The sequence below is a fragment of the Lithobates pipiens genome, unplaced genomic scaffold (assembly GCF_037356315.1).
Source record: "Lithobates pipiens isolate NorthernLeopardFrog02 unplaced genomic scaffold, aLitPip1_a1.2 Scaffold_22, whole genome shotgun sequence".
NCBI classification, from domain to species: domain Eukaryota; kingdom Metazoa; phylum Chordata; class Amphibia; order Anura; family Ranidae; genus Lithobates; species Lithobates pipiens.
The window spans coordinates 186,546,888-186,565,545 of NW_027507784.1; the positions used below are offsets into that span (position 1 = coordinate 186,546,888).

General features: G+C 46.1%; 1 protein-coding gene across 2 annotated transcripts in view; it reads right to left on the reverse strand.

Moving 5' to 3' along the window:
• Positions 1 to 18,658, reverse strand: part of SLC29A4 (solute carrier family 29 member 4) — a 118,164-nt gene that overhangs the window by 86,085 nt on the left and 13,421 nt on the right. For both annotated transcript variants that reach the window (XM_077448734.1, XM_077448735.1), the window contains one exon: positions 8,253 to 8,440. In XM_077448734.1, the coding sequence (XP_077304860.1) occupies positions 8,253 to 8,418 (166 nt within the window). In that variant the 5' untranslated portion in view covers positions 8,419 to 8,440. The remainder of the gene's footprint in view (positions 1 to 8,252; positions 8,441 to 18,658) is intronic.

The following is an 18,658-nucleotide window of genomic DNA, read 5'->3' on the forward strand; positions in this document are numbered from 1 at the left end:
TATTATAGTGAGACATTAGATGGTCGAATGAGTTTACGTAATTATTGAAAGTGATATCCGAAATCAGTTTAATGCTGAATTTGGTCCACATTTTGGGTTCAGGGAGTTTAGGGGAGTGGGGTAAGGTAGGGTTATTCCATAGGGGGGTATTTGGGGAGACCTTAGATATTTTTCATAAGCTAGCCCTGCTTTCCAGGCCCGAAGGGTTGTAAGCAAGCAAGGAGTTAAATCATAGGGAGCTTTGGGTCCATGGAGAAGCAGGTTTGACAGTGCCTCCACAGAGGGTAACACCATGGCTTCCAAAATCATAGCACGGTTGAACTTATTTGGAACTAGCCACTAAACTGCAGTGACCAACTGAGAAAATATTTATGGCTATCCAGAAATGCCAATTCCCCCCTGCAAAGTGCAACGCATAAGGGTAAACAATTTGTAATTAGGGGGATGTGGGCCCCAGAGGAAGGAAAAAAAAATCCTATTCAATTGAGAAAAAAAAAAGATTAGGGAATCCACTGTGGGGAATTACGAAACAAATAATTACATTTAGCGAGTATCTTAATTTTAATAAGGTTAATACAGCCTAGGGAAGGTTCTCCCATGCTTTCAGTTTACCCTTGACAGTTTGAACAACCGGGTCCAAATTTATTGGAATAAAACTTGCAGCATCCCTTGAGACACACACCCCTAAACAAGTGAACTTGTCCATCCACTGCAGCTGGAGAGCCAGCAGAGCTACACCCTGAACTTCTGGGTCAATGGCAAGCAATTGAGACGTGGATCAGTTGACCCAAAGCCCTGTTATTTTGGAGAACTAATTTAGGACAAGTAACGTTCCTTGCAGGGAGGAGTCAGCATCATTCAAAAAAAGCAGGAAGTCATCCATGTACAGGGTTACCCTCTCCTCAAGCCAAGCCAGTCTAAGTTCTCTAATATGTGGTGAGACGTGAAGCGCCTCAGCCACAGGTTACATGGCTATGGGAAAAAGCGCCAGGGACAGAGGGCAGCCCTGTTGAGCACCCAGCGATATCATGAAGGGAGGAGACAAGCGACCCCCCAAACGAATGGTGGCTGTTGGAGAATGATATACTGTATTGTTTGTAGCCACTGGATAAATACCAGAGGAAATACCACCCTTTCAAAGAATCTCCCACAGGAAAGGCCTACTCTGTCACTTTATTTTCTTTTACTTTTATTGTTATCACAGGGAATGTAAATGTCCCCCGTGTTATAGCAATAAGCAGTAACAGATACTTTTTACTAAGAAATCTAGGGTTTGTGGTTATACCTCACGTGTGGTGTGATCGCTATTTGTGCGGATGTGGGACCGGCGCGTGTGTTCGCCTTTGCGCGTGAATATGGGCGGGACGGGGGCACTTTCACATTTTTTAAAGCAAAGGTCGTTGAGAATAAAATGGTGGGTATTGCAATATTTCTATATCACATATTTGCACAGAGGTTTTTCAAACGCAATTTTGTTTGGAAAAAATACACTTTTTCTAATTTGAATGCAAAAAAAAAACACTATATAATAACCAATTGTTTGGTAAAATATAAAAGAAGATGTTACACCAAGTAAATAGATAACAAACATGTCATGCTTTAAAATCGCATCCCCGTGCAACTGCGAGACAAACTATGTAAATTTTATTATCCATAGGCGACACTTTAAAAGCCTTTACAGGTTACCCCTTTAGATTTCCACAAGAGGTCTGGTGCTAGAATTACTGCCCTAGATCTGATGTTCATGGTGATACCTCACATGTGTAGAGTTTGCGCATGTGCGGGACTGACGTGTGTGTTTGCCTTTGCGTGTGTACACAGAGGGACAGGGGCGCTTTAAATTTTTTCTTTAAAGGGGTTGTAAAGGTAAATTTTTTATTTTCTACATAGGTTCCTTTAAGCTAGGGCATTGTTGGTTCACTTACCTTTTCCTTTGATTTCCCTTCTAAATGTTTTTTTTCTTTGTCTGAATATCTCACTTCCTGTTTCTCCTCAGTAAACTTCTCACCATCATCCGAGCTGGTGGTTAGTCAGCCAGAACAGCTAACTGAACAGCTTACTGGGGTGAAACAGGAAGTGAGAAATTTAGACAAAGAAAACAAAGAAAAAAAACATTTAGAAGGGAAATCGAAGGAAAAGATAAGTGAACCAACAATGCACTAGCTTATAGGAACCTATGTAGAAAATAAAAAAATTACCTTTACAACCCCTTTAAGTTAGTAATTTTATGATATTTACTTTTTTACTCTGTCCCTATAAGTTTTTTTTTTAAATCACTTTTGTTTTCATAGGTAATATAAATATCCCCTGTGATATCAATATGCAGGGACAGGTACTCTTTACTGAGAGATCTAGGGTCTATTAGACCTCAGATCTCTCCTCTGTTCTCAAGAGATTCAGGTCATACCAGGATTGGTGTGATCTGTTGCTTTTTTCAAACCACTAAGGCCGCGTACACACGCGGGGACTGTTCGCTCAACTTTGTCCGCTGAACAGTGTTTCGGCGGACAGTCCGCTCGTGTGTGGGCTTTCAGCGGACAGTTTCAGCGGACAGTCTGCTGAACAAAGTTTTTCGGAAATTCCGAAAAACTGTCCGCTGAAACTTTGTTTCAGCGAACAGTCCCCTCGTGTGTAGGCTTGTTCGTCAAACTAAGTTCCGCACATGCTCAGAAAGGATTTACACGCCGAAGTTTGCATTGCAGTGTATAGGACGTCGTTTTCTAGTCCCGTCGTACGTGCCGTTCACGTCATCGCGCGCGGTTTCAGCGGACTGTTCGTTCGTCGTGTGTGGGCAAGTCCGTCCATGCTAATTTTGAGCGGACTGTCCGCTGAAACTGTTTGATGGACAAAGTTGGGCGAACAGTCCCCGCGTGTGTACGCGGCCTAAGGATTTGTTTATATCCCACAAAACTGGAAGAGATGAAATGCTCATCGCTACCAGTCTCTTAGACCATGGAGATGATCGGAGCTGTTTCCCACTGTCGAGTTTCCCGGTGTATATTCTATACAAAATGTACTTTTTTACTACCAAAAGTGGTATGCTGCCCTAAAGTTTTTATCCAACCTCTATATTACCGCATTTGTCATTTTCAAAAGCCAATATAAAGGAAAAATAGAGGCAAAAAAATAATGGGTATTGTGACCACCCTTGTTTAACCACCTCAATACAGTGCAGTTACACCCCCTTCCTGACCAGACCAATTTTCAGCTTTCAGCGCTCTCACAGTTTGAATGACAATTACTCAGTCATCCAACACTGTATCCATATGAAACTTGCGCCCTTTTTTCCACACAAATAGAGCTTTCTTTTAGTGGTATTTAATCACTAGTGGGTTTTTTATTTTTTGTGCTATAAATAAAATAAAACTTAAATTTTGTGAAAAAAATGCATTTTTCTTGGTTTCTGTCATACATTTTTGATAATTAGTAATTTTTCTTCATAAATTTTGGCTAAAATTTATACTGCTACATATCTTTGGTAAAAATAACACACATTAGTATATATTATTTGGTCTTTGTGAAAGTTATAGAGTCTACAAACTATGGTGCCAATCACTAAAAATTGATCACTTCTGATCAGGCCTTCAGTACATCAGGTGTATCTCATTTCTTGAGACACTAACAAGTCAGGAAAGTACAAATACCCCCCAAATGACCCCTTTTTACAAAGTAGACATCCCAAGGTATTAAGTAAGTAGCATGGTGAGTTTTTTTAAGTTGTCATTTTTTCCCACAATTCTTTGCAAAATGAAGATTTTTTATTTTTTTTTACTAAATTGTCATATTATCAGGTTATTTCTCACACACAGCATATGCATACAACAAATTACACCCCAAAATACATTCTGCTACTTATCCCGAGTACGGCGATACCACATGTGTGAGACTTTTACACAGCCTGGCCACATACAGAGCACCAACATTGATGTAGTACCTTCAGACGTTCTACGAGCAAAAATTACGCATCTCATTTCTCAACCACCTATTACACTTTTGAAGTCCCTGGAGTACCAGGACAATGGAATTTCCCATAAAATGACCCCATTTTGGAAAGCAGACACCCCAACATATAATCTGTGAGGCATAATGAGTCTTTTGAATGGTTAATTTTTTTCCAGAAGTTTTTGGAATATGTGGAAAAAAATTAAAACACATTTTTTTTTTACACAAAATTGTCAATTTATAAGATATTTCTAACACATAGCATGTATATAGCAAAAATTACACCCCAAAATACATTCTGCTACTCTTCCCGAGTATGGCGATACCACATGTGTGAGACTTTTACACAGCCTGGCCACATACAGAGCACTAACATTGATGTAGTACCTTCAGACGTTCTACGAGCAAAAATTACGCATCTCGTTTCTCAACCACCTATTACACTTTTGAAGGCCCTGGAGTACCAGGACAATGGAATTTCCCATAAAATTACCCCATTTTGGAAAGCAAACACCCCAACGTATAATCTGTGAGGCATAATGAGTCTTTTGAACGGTTCATTTTTTTCCAGAAGTTTTTGGAATATGTGGAAAAAAATTTAAACGCATTTTTTTTTACACAAAATTGTCAATTTATAAGATATTTCTAACACATAGCATGTATATAGCAAAAATTACACCCCAAAATACATTCTGCTACTCTTCCCGAGTATGGCGATACCACATGTGTAGGACTTTTACACAGCCTGGCCACATAGAGAGGCCGAACATTGAAGTAGTACGTTCAGGCATTCTAGGAGCATAAATGACACATCTCATTTCATTCCTACCCATCACACTTTTGAAGGTCCTGGACCACCAGGACAGTGAAATTACCCACAAAATGACCCCATTTTGGAAAGCAAACACCCCAACGTATATTCTATGAGACATGGGCTGCAAATAGGTACTCGGGTACTCTGATGGGCTGGAGATAGGTACTCGGGTACTCTGATGGCCTGGTGACAGGTACTCGGGTACTCTGATGGCCTGGTGACAGGTACTCGGGTACTCTGATGGCCTGGTGACAGGTACTCGGGTACTCTGATGGCCTGGTGACAGGTACTCGGGTACTCTGATGGCCTGGTGACAGGTACTCGGGTACTCTGATGGCCTGGTGACAGGTACTCGAGTACTCTGATGGCCTGGAGATAGGTACTCGGATACTCTGATGGCCTGGTGACAGGTACTCGGGTACTCTGATGGCCTGGTGACAGGTACTCGGGTACTCTGATGGCCTGGTGACAGGTACTCGGGTACTCTGATGGCCTGGTGACAGGTACTCGGGTACTCTGATGGCCTGGTGACAGGTACTCGGGTACTCTGATGGCCTGGTGACAGGTACTCGGGTACTCTGATGGCCTGGTGACAGGTACTCGGGTACTCTGATGGCCTGGTGACAGGTACTCGGGTACTCTGATGGCCTGGTGATAGGTACTCGGGTACTCTGATGGCCTGGTGACAGGTACTCGGGTACTCTGATGGCCTGGTGAAAGGTACTCGGGTACTTAGATGGCCTGGTGACAAGTACTCAGGTACTCTGATGGCCTGGTGACAGGTACTCGGGTACTCTGATGGCCTGGTGACAGGTACTCTGATGGTTTGGTGACTGGTATTTGGGTACTCTGAAGGGCGGTGACAGGTACTCGTATGGACTGTGACAGGTACTCGGGTACTCAGATGAACTGTGACAGGTACTCGGGTACTCAGATGGACTGTGACAGGTACTCGGGTACTCAGATGGACTGTGACAGGTACTCGGGTACACAGATGGACTGTGACAGGTACTCGGGTACCCTGATGGACTGTGACAGGTACTCGGTACTCTGATGGCCTGGTGACAGGTACTCGGGTACTCTGATGGCCTGGTGACAGGTACTCGAGTACTCTGATGGCCTGGAGATAGGTACTCGGATACTCTGATGGCCTGGTGACAGGTACTCGGGTACTCTGATGGCCTGGTGACAGGTACTCGGGTACTCTGATGGCCTGGTGACAGGTACTCGGGTACTCTGATGGCCTGGTGACAGGTACTCGGGTACTCTGATGGCCTGGTGACAGGTACTCGGGTACTCTGATGGCCTGGTGACAGGTACTCGGGTACTCTGATGGCCTGGTGACAGGTACTCGGGTACTCTGATGGCCTGGAGATAGGTACTCGGATACTCTGATGGCCTGGTGACAGGTACTCGGGTACTCTGATGGCCTGGTGACAGGTACTCGGGTACTCTGATGGCCTGGTGACAGGTACTCGGGTACTCTGATGGCCTGGTGACAGGTACTCGGGTACTCTGATGGCCTGGTGACAGGTACTCGGGTACTCTGATGGCCTGGTGACAGGTACTCTGATGGTTTGGTGACTGGTATTTGGGTACTCTGAAGGGCGGTGACAGGTACTCGTATGGACTGTGACAGGTACTCGGGTACTCAGATGAACTGTGACAGGTACTCGGGTACTCAGATGGACTGTGACAGGTACTCGGGTACTCAGATGGACTGTGACAGGTACTCGGGTACACAGATGGACTGTGACAGGTACTCGGGTACCCTGATGGACTGTGACAGGTACTCGGTACTCTAATGGACTGTGACAGGTACTCGGTACTCTAATGGACTGTGACAGGTACTCGGTACTCTAATGGACTGTGACAGGTACTCGGGTACTCTGATGGCCTGGTGACAAGTACTCAGGTACTCTGATGGCCTGGTGACAGGTACTCTGATGGTTTGGTGACTGGTATTTGGGTACTCTGAAGGGCGGTGACAGGTACTCATATGGACTGTGACAGGTACTCGGGTACTCAGATGGACTGTGACAGGTACTCGGGTACCCTGATGGGCCGTGACAGGCACTCGGGTACCCTGATGTGCCGTGACAGGTACTCGGGTACCCTGATGTGCCGTGACAGGTACTCGGGTACTCAGATGGGCCGGGACAGGTACTCGGGTACTCAGATGGGCCGGGACAGGTACTCGGGTACTCAGATGGGCCGGGACAGGTACTCGGGTACTCAGATGGGCCGGGACAGGTACTCGGGTACCCAGATGGGCCGGGACAGGTACTCGGGTATTCAGATGGGCCGGGACAGGTACTCGGGTACTCAGATGGGCCGGGACAGGTACTCGGGTACTCAGATGGGCCGGGACAGGTACTCGGGTACTCAGATGGGCCGGGACAGGTACTCGGGTACTCAGATGGGCCGGGCCAGGTACTCGGGTACTCTGATGGGCCGGGACAGGTACTCGGGTACTCTGATGAACTGTGACAGGTACTCGGGTACTCTGATGGGCTGGGACAGGTACTCGGGTACTCTGATGGGCTGGGACAGGTACTCTGGTACTCTGATGGGCTGGGACAGGTACTCGGGTACTCTGATGGGCTGGGACAGGTACTCAGGTACTCTGATGGGCTGGGACAGGTACTCGGGTACTCTGATGGGCTGGGACAGGTACTCGGGTACTCAGATGGGCTGGGACAGGTACTCGGGCACTCAGATGGGCTGGGACAGGTACTCAAATACTCTGATGGACTGTGACAGGTACTCTGATGGACTGTGATTGACAGGTACTATGAGGGGTGGTGACAGGTCCTCTTTATTGGGGGGGGGCAATCAGTGTGATTGGTGTACACTGTATGTGGTAACGAGATGTTACCGCAATCTCCTCCTCACACACGATCGGTGTGTGAGGAGGAGAACCCGGTAACATCCCGTTACCGCGGTTTGTTTACATTTTAGTGATCGGCTGTGAAAGGATCACAGCCGATCACGTGGGTAAACAGCCGGCCAATGGCTGTTTACCAGCGTCGGTGACGAGCAGTGTTCCCGGGGAACACGCCGTCACCGACGTGCACGCGCAGCGCGCTCGCGATCGCGCGCATGCGCCGTGCACGTTCGGGGTGTGACCATCTGTGATCGGCCGTGATGAAGTCACGTGGTAAACAGCCATAACGAATGGCTGTTCACCCCCTTCGGTGGCGAGCAGTGTCTCCGTGACACGCCGCCACCGAAGAAACAGGGATGCGCGCGCACGATCGCGCGCATTCCCTGTTTAAACAGGAGGACGTCATATGACGGCCTCCCGCCGCAATAGGTGCACCGCCTGGCCGTCATTTGACGGCCGGCGGTCGGCAACCAGTTAAATTCATACATATTAAACACATACATGTTAATTACAAAAGCAATTGAACAGTTTTTACTGATTGTGTTAAACTACAATAATAATATCAATATAATAAAATGATAGTTTATGATAGGAGGCATCTAGCTATACCTGGCTCCATTAAGGTAAGGACTCCCTGTGTTTGGGCGTTTCCAGTTGTCTGAAGTTCTTCTTCTTCGAGCTGATAACTGTCAAAGCTAAAGCTCATAACAACATTGCCCTCTGGAGTCAGGGCTGGACTAAGTTCTTTATAGCGATCTCTTGTAACTGGCTGCATTTTTTTAATTTTTTTTGGTAACCTGCGATACACAAAACAAAATTATGAATATTGTGACTGATGAAACTGAACATACATGCTAGAAGAATAGTGTCAACAAGTATTCTTGTTATTTATGGATGACTAAAATCTTTACTATGACCAACACCATAAATAAACAGTAAGACCTCATCTGGAATATACAGTTCAGTTTTGCGCACCAGTTCACAAAAAGGATATCGGGGAACTTAAAGTGGATGTAAACCCCACATATAGTCCAAATTAAAGTTGTGTTATGTACAGGGCCGCTGTTAGAAATCATGGGGCCCCATAGAGCATACCTGACAGGGCCCCTTGGTCCCGCCCACAACCCCACCCCTGGCTCCGCCCTTGACCCCATGCTGTCACAAAATCTGGGGGAAAGGTGGCAGGAGCTGAAACATGTAAGATGTTCCAAAAGGTGAACCTTTAAAGTGGTGTTACACCCCCAAAAAAATAAACATTAAAAGCCAGAAGCTACACATACTGCAGCTGCTGGCTTTTAATAAATGGACACTTACCTGTCCTGGAGTCCAACGATCTTGACACCCGCAGCGGATGTTTCCATCAGCTGTTGGGTGCTCCACCACCATTATGGGTAAGGGAACCCGGCAGTGTAGCCTTTCAGCTTCACGCCGGAAACCCTACTGCACATGCACGAGGCCCCGCTTCTCTCCCCGTTTGGCCCAGGGGCCAGAGGAGGAGGAGGGAGCCCCGCGGTGACATCACAGCTCTGTGGCAGGGAATCCTGAAAGTGGAAAAGGATAGCTGATACCCTATACCCCCCCCCCATTTCCCCCTCAAAAGGTGCCAATTGTGGCACCGGAGGGGGGGAGGAAGAAGATGAGCAGAAGTTCCACTTTTGGGTGGAACTCCGCTTTAATAACCATTATTATTCTATTATTTTATTTTTTTACCTGAATGGACACAAGTCAATTCATATCTGGACTCCTGTAGACCTACATGGGGCTTTCAATCGGTCCACATCAGTGGCAGGCGATGCTCAAAATTTATGAGGGGGACGCAAACAAACTGAAAATCATATGAACATCATATGCAGCTACTGTACCCATCAATTGCCGCCACTGTGCCATCAATTTCCGCTACTGTGCCATCATACGCAGCTACTGTACCCATCAATTGCTGCCACTGTGCCATCAATTGCCGCCACTGTGCCATCAATTTCCGCTACTGTGCCATCATACGCAGCTACTGTACCCATCAATTGCTGCCACTGTGCCATCAATTTCCGCCACTGTGCCATCAAACATAGCTACTGTGCCATCAATTGCCGCCACTGTGCCATCAAACATAGCTACTGTGCCATCAATTGCCGCCACTGTGCCCATCAAACTTAGCTACTGTGCCATCAAACGCAGCCACTGTGCCCATCATACACAGCTACTGCACCCACTGGTCCACAGGAAAAACTGACAGGCGGACCTGATTGCAAGGCTTGGGTGAAAAATTCTTAAAGGGGAGTGATTTGGGGGTGGTACAAATGCATCTTGGCTGTGTGTTTTTACTGTCCCTTCCCCTATCACATGTGTAAAGTAGCATCTCACTATGTGCTCATGGTCACTATGATGATCAGGGCACAGCAGGTTCTCTATGGCTCTGTCAGTGTAACATGCTGTGTGGTGCTGACTTTCTTATGGCTGTGCTGAGTTATAGTCTGTAACACACAGCACAGCCATATATTAAGAAAATCACAACCACACAGTCATGTTACACTGACAGAGCCATAGAGAACCTGCTGTGCTTTGATCATCATAATGACCATGAGCACACAATGGGGAGTCAGGGGACTAAGCCTCAGCCTGTGTGATGTGTGTCAGTGTGTGTGATGTGTGTAAGGGAATTGCTTGCCTGTGGGACCAGCATATGGATTACTCTCTCGTTCAGTCTCTCCATCAGGCTGCAGCAGCACGGCACTTATTGAGGGAAGGGAGCCGCATTACAATTGAATCCATCCGCCCAGGAAAGCATACAGTGAGCACAAGGTACACAGATGCAGAGCAGGGATTGTATGCCTCCACCCGAAAATGGAGAAAAAGTCCCTCTTCTTCTCTCACCTCCTGGGCCCCTCTATTAACCTGATGGGGCCCAGGAAGGTACAATATACCTTGCCAATCAAGTGGGAGCAGGTTAATAAAGTTATTTAGCAAATTCGTTTTTTTAGCTAGAAATCTGCTCGGGCCCCCCCTGCTGGCTGGGCCCGGTACAACAGGGCTGCTTGTACTGCCCTATCAGCGGCCCTGGTTATGTATTGAATTAAAAAGAAAAAACAAATGTACACACACTGCAACAAAGGAGTCCATATAGTGAGAAAAAAAAGGGTTGGGAGGAGAGACTCATAAGAGAACCCTCAATGGTTGGACAACAATGGTCTCATCGTAAAATTTATTGCACAAAAAAAACCCTACCACTAAAAAACATTATCTTCATATGGTCGTCTGCTGCCACCTTTTGGTCCACGATATATGCCACATGTAAATCATGAGAAACACAGAGCTCCCATAGAGCCTTTCATATAAATATCTGAAAAGATACATTACATGAAATGACTGATGTGTATATCAACGCCCATAGAAACAGCATTCTATGTAGCTTGGCAAGGTAGACAAAGTGGTGTGGGGCCCCTTATGGTTACACGCTAAGCCTCTACTCCCTATTTTAGAACTTTATATCTAATGATGTCACTTTTACTACCTACAGTTGTTTAACAGAAAAAAGGGGAAAAAACACCCACCCACCCACCATAACATATCCTCAGTCAAAGTATATCCAAGACATAACGTAACTAGAATGCTATAGGGTTGAAACACTTACCCAGTATTAGGTGATCAATGCATAGCAATACATAGACTCAAGTGTGATTGATTTAGCCACTATACTGATTGATCAAATGGAATTGTAATTGATGTATACAATATCTTTTATTTTAGTGTTTGACATTCTTTTCTGAAGAAGCGGGCTTCCGTGAAACGTTACCTGCGTTGAAGCAGACCTCCCATTCCCTACCGTAGTAGGGGTGGTGAGAATCAACATAAGAAGAAGCATCTTACTGCTAATTTGATGGGGGGTTTTTTTTTTTTAAGTATAATGTATACATAAAATGTGTAAAATAAATACTTTTAGATTTTTTATATACATATTGGTACCGGTATAGTCCTTTCAATTTCAGTTGTTAGTTTTTACACACACACACACTGTAAATATTTTATTATATCTTTTCATGTGACAACACTGAAGAAATTACACTTTGCTACAATGTAAAGTAGTAAGTGTACAGCTTGTATAACAGTGTAAATTTAATGTCCCCTTAAAATAACTCACACAGCCATTAATATCTAAACCACTGGCAACAAAAGTGAGTACACCCCTGTCAGAAACCATGAATCAGACCGACACAGAAGTACAGTTAAATCACACTTGTTTAATAATAAAAGTAAATAGAACAAACATAGTCAAAACATAGCCAAAGTTCGGTAACGGGAATGGATAGTCAAACAAGCCAGAAAGTCAGGAAGCCAGAGATCAGCGTAGTTGACTAAGGCGAAGGCAGAGATCATCAGGGCTGGGCGGCTTAAGTAGGCAGGACTGACGAGCAGGATATCATGAACAAGTGAGTCACTGTGGAGAGAAGGAAGCTGGCAATTAGCAGAAAGCTGAGTGGCCAGCTCCGAGAAGGAAGGGCTGAGCCAAGCCCCGACAACCCCTAATGCTACGTACATACGATTGGACTATCCGGTGGACAATCCGCCCGTGTGTGGGCTCCGGCGAGCTTTGTGTTCCCAAAAGTCCAGCGGACTTAGAAAGAAGTTTTGACTCAAAATTGTCCAGCAGACAATCCGCCCGTCTGTGTTCTAGTCCGCCAGACTTTTGAAATGAACGAACTTGCCCACACACGGAGAAATGTCTGTTCATTTTGAACGTGGCTCCAGGTAGACGAGACTAGCGAAGGAAATCAATGTTGCTGCCTCCATCAGCGAGATTGACACCTCGCTAGCCCGTCACCTGGTATGGACTTAAAGGGGAACCCCTACGCAGTCCATAGCAGACCCTTATCCGAGCACACAGCCCGGTCGGTCAGGAAAGGGAGTGGGGATGAGCGAGCGCCCCCCACCCATAAGCACCTTGTCCCCATGTTGATGAGGACAAGGGCCTCTTCCTGACAACCCTGGCCGTTGGTTGTCGGGGTCTGCGGGCTGGGGGCTTATCGGAATCCGGGAGCCCCCTTTAATAAGCAAAGCACCTTCCCCAAAGCTCACTCGTCCCCACCCCCTTTCCTGACCGGCCGGGCTGTGTGCTCGGATAAGGGTCTGCCATGGATTTTGGGGGGACCTCCACGCCGTTTTTTCCGCGTAGCGGTTCTCCTTTCAGTCCACACCAGGTGACGGGGCTAGCGAGGTGTCAATCTCGTCGATGGAGGCGGCGACATTGACTTCCTTTGCTAGTCCCGTCTACCTGGAGCCACGTTCAAAATGAACAGACTTTTCTCCATGTGTGGGCAAGTCCGTTTATTTCAAAAGTCGCCAGAAAAGTCTGGTCGTGTGTGGGCAGGTCCGCTCGTTTGGAAAGTCTGGCAGACCTCCGCTGCAAAGTCCGGATAGTCCGATCGTGTGTATGCAGCATCAGTGAAAATGTCAAAATTGGGCCCAAAGTGTCACTATTTTGTGTGGCCACCATTATTTCCCAGTACTGTTTTAACCCTGTTGGGCATGGAGATCACCAGAGCGTCACAGGTTGCCACTGTAGTCCTCTTCCACTCCTCCATGACCACATCACAGAGTTGGTGGATGTTAGAGACCTTGTGCTCCACCACATTCTGTTTGAGGATGCCTCGCAGATGCTCAATAGCTCAATAAGTTTGGGTCTGGAGACAAGCTTGGTCAGTCCATCACCTTTTCCCTCAGCTTCTTTAGCAAGGCAGTGGTCGTCTTGGAGGTGTGTTTGAGGTCATTATCATGTTGGAATACTGCCCTGTAGCCCAGTCCCTGAAAAAAAGGGGATCGAGCTCTGCTTCAGTATGTCATAGTACATGCTGGCATTTATGGTTCCCTCAATGAACTCTAGCTCCCCAGTGCCGGCAGCACTCATGCAGCCCGAGACCATGACACTCCCACCACCATGCTTGACTGTACACAAGACACACTTGTTTATGTACTCCTCAACTGGTTGCCGCCACACACGCTTGACACCATCTGAACCAAATTTTATCTTGGTTTCATCAGACCACAGAACATGGTACTAGTAATCCATGTCCTTAGTCTGCTTAGAAGAGGCTTCCTTCTAGGACGACAGCCATGTGGACCAATTTGATGCAGTGTGTGGAGTATGGTCTGAGCACTGACAGCCTGACCCCCCACCCCTTCAACCTCTGCAGCAATGCTGGCAGCACTCATACATCTGTTTCCCAAAGACAACCTCTGGATATGACGCTGAGCACATGCACTCAACATCTTTGGTGAACCATACCGAGGCCTGTTCTGAGTGGAACATGTCCTGTTAAACCGCTGTATGATCTTGGCCACTGTGCTGCAGCTCAGTTTCAAGGTCTTGGCAATCTTTTTATAGCCTAGGCTATCTTTATGTAGACCATCAATTCTTTTTTTCAGATCCTCAGAGAGTTCTTTACCATGAGGTGCCATGTTGAACTTCCAGTGACCAGTATGAGAGAGTGAGAGTGATAACTCCAAATTTAACATACCTGCTCCCCATTCACACCTGCGACCTTGTAACATTAATGAGTCACATGACACCGGCGAGGGAAATGGCTAATTGTGCACAATATGGATATTTTCACTTAGGGGTGTACTCACTTTTGTTGCCAGAGGTTGTCACTTGAAAAGATATACTAAAATATTTACAAAAATGTGAGGGTGTACTCACTTTTGTTAGATACTGTATATGGTTCATATAGTGAACTTAGTGTAGAGTTATTTACTTTAAGGACAAGGGGCCACTCTTTATGCTTGGAGGAAACGCATACAGTACAGAAAGACTTCTTCACAGCAAGATCTCTGAAAGTATAGAATAGACTCTCAAGAACTATTTTGGGCAAGCTCAGTAGATCTTCAAAATAGAGCTGGATATATTATTCCTAAATGCTTAAAATACTGAATATTAACATGTATAGGTAACACTAGAGATTGTTAATCCTGGCAACATCCAATAGCCTTCTGTGGGATCAGGAACAAATTTATGTTTTTTTCCGCTGGAGCAAATTGGACTATGTTTTACGGTTGTTTTATTTGCCTTTCTCTGGACCAACTGTGGGTACAAAGTTCTGTACTTGGAGGTTTTTCAATTTAGTCTATTTTTTTCTGTTGTTTGAGCTAGATGAGGTTACATTTTTTTTCAACCTAATGATGCACTACTACATAGAACTATGTAGAACTTTTTGCCTGCATACTTGTTCAAGGAAATAACTTGCAGTTATTGAAACCATTGGCTTCTACTGCCCACTAAGGTTTTGATATTTGACAGCTGATTGGCGTTAGGGAAGACTTATTGCCAGGATAGGCTCTATGTACAGCTTAGGCTTGGGAACAAAGGGGTTTCACAAGGACATGGGTATCAATTAGGCAATGCCCGCATTGATCACATTGATCAATTTTTAATCAGGCCAGGTTCACTTGAAATGTGAGACAAAGCAGAACTACTGGGCTTTTAATACATTTTTATAGAAGACATAAATAAAGGCAGACATTCTTCCTCATCAGTATAGTAGTATATGCTCAAAATGCAGCATTAAAGTGGTTGTAAAGTCAGAAGGATTTTTATCTTAATGCATTAAGACAGGGCTCGACAAAACCCAGGCGCCAGGTCGCATTTGCGACTAGAATTAGCGACCTGGGGCAGCACACCCCGAAGTCGGAAGAAGAGGGCGGCGGCGAAGAAGAAAGCCGGGCTCCTCCGCTAGTAAAAGAGCTAGCAGAAGATAGTGGAGGAGTCCGGCGAGATGACCCCTGAAGACGGAAGAAGACCCCCGGAGCTGTGCAATAAGCTATTCTAACCCTTGTGTGTTGTGTCTTATTTTTACTTTTTTTTTACAGGTGAATGGGTAGGGGTACATTGTACCCCATACTCATTCACATAGGATGGGGGGCTGGGATCCGGGGGCCCCCTTATTAAAGGGGGCTCACGGATTCCGATAAGCCCCCTGCCCGCAGACCCCGACAACCAACGGCCAGGGTTGTTGGGAAGAGGCCCTTGTCCTCATCAACATGGGTGCAAGGTGCTTTGGGGTGGGGGGGGTCGCACGGCCCCCCCTTCACCAAGGCACCCCCCATGTTGAGGGCACACGGCCTGGTACGGCTCAGGAGTGGGGGGGCGCTCGCTCGTCCCCACCCCCTTTTCTGGCCGGCTGGGTAGCGTGCTCGGATAAGGGTCTGATATGGACCTGGGGGGGGGATCCCCACGCCGATTTTTCGGCGTAGAGATTCCCCTTTAAGTCCATACCAGCTGACGGAGCCAGCGACGCCTCCTTGGCTGGCCTGGCTAGCTGGAGACGTGCTCAAAATGAGCGGACTTTCCTCCGCGTGTGTGGGCGAGTCCGTTCATTTCAAAAGTACGGCAGATAGTCCGGCGGACTTAGTACGCCGTATTAGTCCACTGCAAAAGTACCGTGTGTGGGCAAGTAGCTCGTTCGGAAAGTCCAGCGGACAGTCCGGCGGAAAGTCTGCCAGACTAAGTCCGCCGGATAGTCTGCTACGTGTGTACGTGGCATTACAGAAACAGACAGCAATACAAATGAAGTACTGTGGACTACATATATTGTCTAAAACAGCTTCTCAACACCCAGGCTATGGCCAGGACCAGGTCGCAGTTTCTCTACATCTGGGCCACCACCACCTTCTCTCTGCTGTGACAGCTATTGCATCAGGAATGGGGGTAAGGGGAATTACAATGAGGGGGGTTTAACAACAAAGACCAGCAATGGGGTGGGAGTTCCCTGACCAGAAATACAGAATGGGTGGTTTAAGGGTACTAATCAGAAATACAAGGTGTGGGGTGTGGAGGGAGGGTTAACAGCACTGCCCAGCAATAAAGGTGGTGATAGTATTGGTGGTGATGGGGGGGAGTTAACACTGACCAGCAATACAAGCAATACAAGGTGGGGGAAAAGAAAAGGAATTGACAGCACTAACAATAGGGAAGGGAGGTTAATAGTACTGCTACTGACCACCAGTGAAGGGGAAGAGGTTAATAGTACTGCTACTGACCACCAGTGAAGGGGAAGAGGTTAATAGCGCTACTGACCACCAGAAAAGGGGAAGAGGTTAATAGTACTGTTATTGACCACCAGTGAAGGGGAAGAGGTTAATAGTACTGTTACTGACCACCAGTGAAGGAGAAGAGGTTAATAGTACTGTTACTGACCACCAGTGAAGGGGAAGAGGTTAACAGTACTGCCACTGACACCAATGCTGGGAGTTATTATTTCAACCACTGACACCATTGCCTGGGGCTATTTTTACAGCTACTAACTGTGGGGTAAATTTAGTAAGAAATAAATACTGCATGAATTTCTGCCTTAAAATAAGTAATGCAATATTTACCTCAAAAGTAGTCAAGTCCCAAAAAACATGCAATATTTAACAAATGCAGTAAATATTTATGATTTCCATTTTGCACTTACATTTAGTGTTATTTTTTTACATTTTTTTTTTTTTAAATGTATTTCACAGGCTAAACTTTGAAAGCATTCTTCTAAAACTGTCCATAGATGGATTCCCCCATCCACACAAGTGAGGAGGATGGAGGAATCCTCCCTGCTGTGCCATTGTATTCTGACAGTGATACACCTCCTCTGTCAGAATGCACTGATCAGCGGCTGCAGCCAGCCGATCAAGAAATGTTTTCTTGTTCTAATGATTTACTTCTGTCAAACAGGAACGACCATAGATGTATCGAAATTCATCCAGTCCTTCTTAAAGTGTCGCCATTTAAAGAAAAAAAATTAAAAGTCAGCAGCTACAAATACTGCAGCTGCTGACTTTTAATAATCAGACACTTACCTGTCCTAGGGTCTAGTGATGTGGGGGAACGAAGCCCCGCTCGTCTCCCCCTCCGTTCGGCAGTGCCGGCCTTGTAAATGTGGGTGCCTGGCTGTGGCTTCACAGCCGGGCACGCACTGCACTTGCGCGAGCGGTACCGTGCGCCGTGAGTGGCCGCGCAATCATCTGGGACCTGTCACATGTCCCAGATGACTGACAAGAGGAAGGGGGCAGAGCTGAGCCCTTCCTGCGCCGAGGGGAAGTGATGTCATGAGCCCAGGCACTCAAGGAGGCAGATTATGAGGGACCCCCTAGCAATAGCCATATAGAGGTGAGTTAAAAAATAATAATTTTTCCAAATATTTTATTTATTTATTTATTTTAGGAACATTCATGATTTTTTTTTTTTTTGGGTGCAACTCCACTTTAAGTCACCAAATATCAATCTATCTATGGTCAGGATAAGTTTATACTTGTGTCACAACTGTCACACCTCTGAAAAGCTTTTGAGAGGCGTCTGACAGGCAGTTACAAGGCGATGTGACACCTCCTCACCACCTGTTTAGACAGAAAACCATTTACTGAATTTATACAGAATATACAGACAATACTGCATGTCAAGTACAGCAACATACGAGACATATCGGAGAGAATAATGGATAGGTACATTCCATTAAGAATGTAGCCCATGATGGAGGCCAAGGCACATTCATTGTACAGTAAAGCAATACATAAACAAATTCCTGAGGGGTTGATCACAATATTTCAACAGAGATCTTGTGAGCAGTCAAAAATGAAATGACCTCTATCTCAATTCACAGAGGTGAAGGAGAGGATGATCTCCTTTAGATAGTAACCACCACTTAGTAGGTAGAGGCACACAAAGGGAGGGAATGGAAGGAAAAGAAAAGAGGGGGCTTAAGGGAGAGAAGGAATAAGAAGAAAGCATAAGAGGGGGAGGAATCCATACGGGAGATCCATCCATTGAGCTAGGCCCAAATGCATCAACCGGAATGAAAGTGAAAAAAAAGTGTGGGGGGGGGGGGGCTGGTTGGTTGGAGGTAGGGGGCTGATGGACGCCACGTAGAGTCTACACCTCATGTCTAAGCCCTTGTACACACGATCGGAGATTCCGAAGGAATGTGTCCGATCGGAGCGTTTTGTCGGATATTCCGACTGTGTGTGGTCTGCATCGGACTGTTTCCGTCGGACCACAT